At 35.7% G+C, this 2,632-nt stretch overlaps 1 protein-coding gene across 1 annotated transcript; it reads right to left on the reverse strand.

The window, feature by feature from the left end:
• Window positions 1-969: 969 nt before the first annotated feature.
• Window positions 970-2,270, reverse strand: LOC141652115 (trans-resveratrol di-O-methyltransferase-like). Its single transcript, XM_074459751.1, has 2 exons — window positions 1,476-2,270; window positions 970-1,311 (listed from the first exon to the last, which is right to left on the reverse strand). The coding sequence occupies exons 1-2, from the start codon at window positions 2,256-2,258 to the stop codon at window positions 1,012-1,014; spliced, it is 1,083 nt and encodes a 360-aa protein (XP_074315852.1). The 5' UTR covers window positions 2,259-2,270; the 3' UTR covers window positions 970-1,011.
• Between the last annotated feature and the right edge of the window lie 362 nt (window positions 2,271-2,632).

Consider the following 2,632-nt stretch of genomic DNA (forward strand, 5'->3'; position numbering starts at 1 on the left):
TTTACAACGTAAGTTGGGCATTCGGGTACCAAATGTCCCAACTTAAGGGGGAGTGAAAGAATATATATTTCGTATATATTCTAAGAGATATTATCTCGTATATATGATACGATATTATAGCTTTCTTGTATATCTTTTCTTGCCTTATCTTTATAGGGTTTTACGGATGTATTCGTGTATATATAGATCGTCTTGTATTCATCTTTTATTATCAATAATACACGGCTTATTAGCCTCCTTTCCCACGTTTATCAAATTACGCTAGAATATTTCCCTTGTACTTGTATTTATACTGTTTTCCAATATGAATTTTTCCAATATATATATATATGAATAATGAATGCAAGCATTTACTTTTCTACAGTTGGGAAGCGATTTTTATGATACTTCGTAATCTCCAAATGAATATCCACTGACTTTGTTTTGCATTTGTTGTACTCCCTTCATCCCGATCATTTGTTATCCTTTATTTTGGCACAAAGACCAAGAAAATCCCTAAAAATACCAATTTAACCTTCCACTCGTGAATGTTCCAGCGGAAAACTAGCTCTATAAAAAAAGTGGGGCCTTCCAAAGTATTTTCCTATCTGAGAGAGAAAGGAATAAAGTAACCACCAGAATTGCTTCTAACAAAAGCTCCCTCTGTAGGCCTTTATGTTGCACACCGTGCATCAGTTCTAGTGGAAAACATTCAAACTCTCCAAAGTATTTTCAAGGGTAGTATAGTCATTGAACCATTTAAAAGTATCCTAAAATATAAAGGACAACAAATGACTGAGACATCCAAAAAAGGAAAAGGACAACAAATGACCGGGACGGAGGGAGTATAATATTGTGTTATTGAATTTGTATAAATACCTTGATTTGTTAATTTTTTTTACCTAAAATAAAAGGTTTATATAATAGCTTAACATAAATTAATATAGAGATAAATAAAATTTATTCAATTCTTGTAACACACGTTAAACATTACAAAGGCTCGAATATTAGTAAAAAGAAAAGGATAGAAAATTAATGATAAACAACAATAAGAGACCTTGGCCCTAATATTGAATAAAATTTATAATCATTAAAGCCCGCTTTCATGAAGAGTTCCTTCCACTCTTGCTCAGATCTTTCTTTTCCACCTATGTTAAGGGATAACATCTCCATGTCAAATAAAAGTTGGACATTCCTTAGATTATCGTTTTCGACATCCAAAACGATATCTAAAATTATTAGTTTACCCCCTTGCTCTTTACTTGGAATTGCTCTTCTACATCGTTCAAGTATCTCATGGCATTGGTCGTCGCTCCAATCATGTAATATCCACTGTAAAAACAAATAAATGATTGAGATAAATGGAGTAAAAATTTATAGATTTATATTTGGTCAAATTTGATATATATATTTTGTAGATGTTGATGTATACGACTAGCTAATAATAGGGGAGTATTTTTGTAATCAATGAAAAAAGAAAAAAGAAACTAAATTACCTTAAGAAGCACGACATCAGCTGAAGGAATGGCCTCAAACATATCTCCTCCAACATAATCCAAATTCAATCCATTATTTTGTAATCCCTCAACCACATGAGGTAAATCAAACACAGTACACTTGATACTTGGATGACCCTTAGCAATGGCGTTTGCCATGGTACCGGTCCCACCACCGACATCAACCAACGACCCTACCCCTTCAAACAATCTCTTAAATTCAATATTACCCAACAAAATATCACCAACAAATTTCGCATCACTAGCCATAGCTTTATTAAAATACTCATTAAATCTCATTTCGGTACCAGCGTAGTCCCATACTCCAATTCCATGTGCAGTATGGAATGGGGACTCGTCGTTGTTTTGAAACCAGCTAGCTAAATAGTGAGCTGGCTCAGTTAGGATTGGATCGAGCAAGGCTAGTGTGAAAGGGGCTAGAGTCATTGGATGGTCCTTTAAGAGAAGCTTGGAGTTTACGGTTAGGTCAAAGGTTTCCTCTCCGTTGACTAACTTGGATTTGGAGAGGAAGTTGGAGTGGACCAGAAGGCGCATAATGCGATATAAGGAAGCAGCCTTAGTCGGGCTGAGAGCGAGGGCGGTGACTAGCTCGGAAACCGTCATGGGTTTGCCATGCTTATGGATGGCGTCCGGGATTTGCAGCTGAATAGCACATTTTAGGGCCATGGAATTTAAGAAGTGGAAAATGTGAGTCCATATGTGTGTTTGAGCATTTAGTAGTTCGTTTTTGTGATCGCTCGAAATAATGATTGATGTATCCATTTGTACTGGTTCAACTATTGTCATATCCTTCAAAATTTGCTAGTATTTATAGAACAATTAGTCTCTCTTGTGACGGAGTATATCCGTCACAAGGTGAGGACGACCCAAATCGATACCATATTGAGTAATGTGGATACTAGTGGGGTATGTGTAACTATTATTTAATTTATTGAATGTTGGGAAAGCAAAACAAAAAAATAATAAAGAAATGGGGAGCTCCCAATATTTCGTCTCATGTCAGGCGGCGTCATTATACAACCTCACCTTCTCTCATCACTCTCACATCAGTAAACACCATTTTTTATCACTCTCTCTCATCACTCTCACTGTATCATCAACAATAATAGTCCTTTTCCCATTAAAATCGCCATTTT

The sequence above is a fragment of the Silene latifolia genome, chromosome 4 (assembly GCF_048544455.1).
Source record: "Silene latifolia isolate original U9 population chromosome 4, ASM4854445v1, whole genome shotgun sequence".
In the NCBI taxonomy this organism is placed as follows: Eukaryota; Viridiplantae; Streptophyta; class Magnoliopsida; order Caryophyllales; family Caryophyllaceae; genus Silene; species Silene latifolia.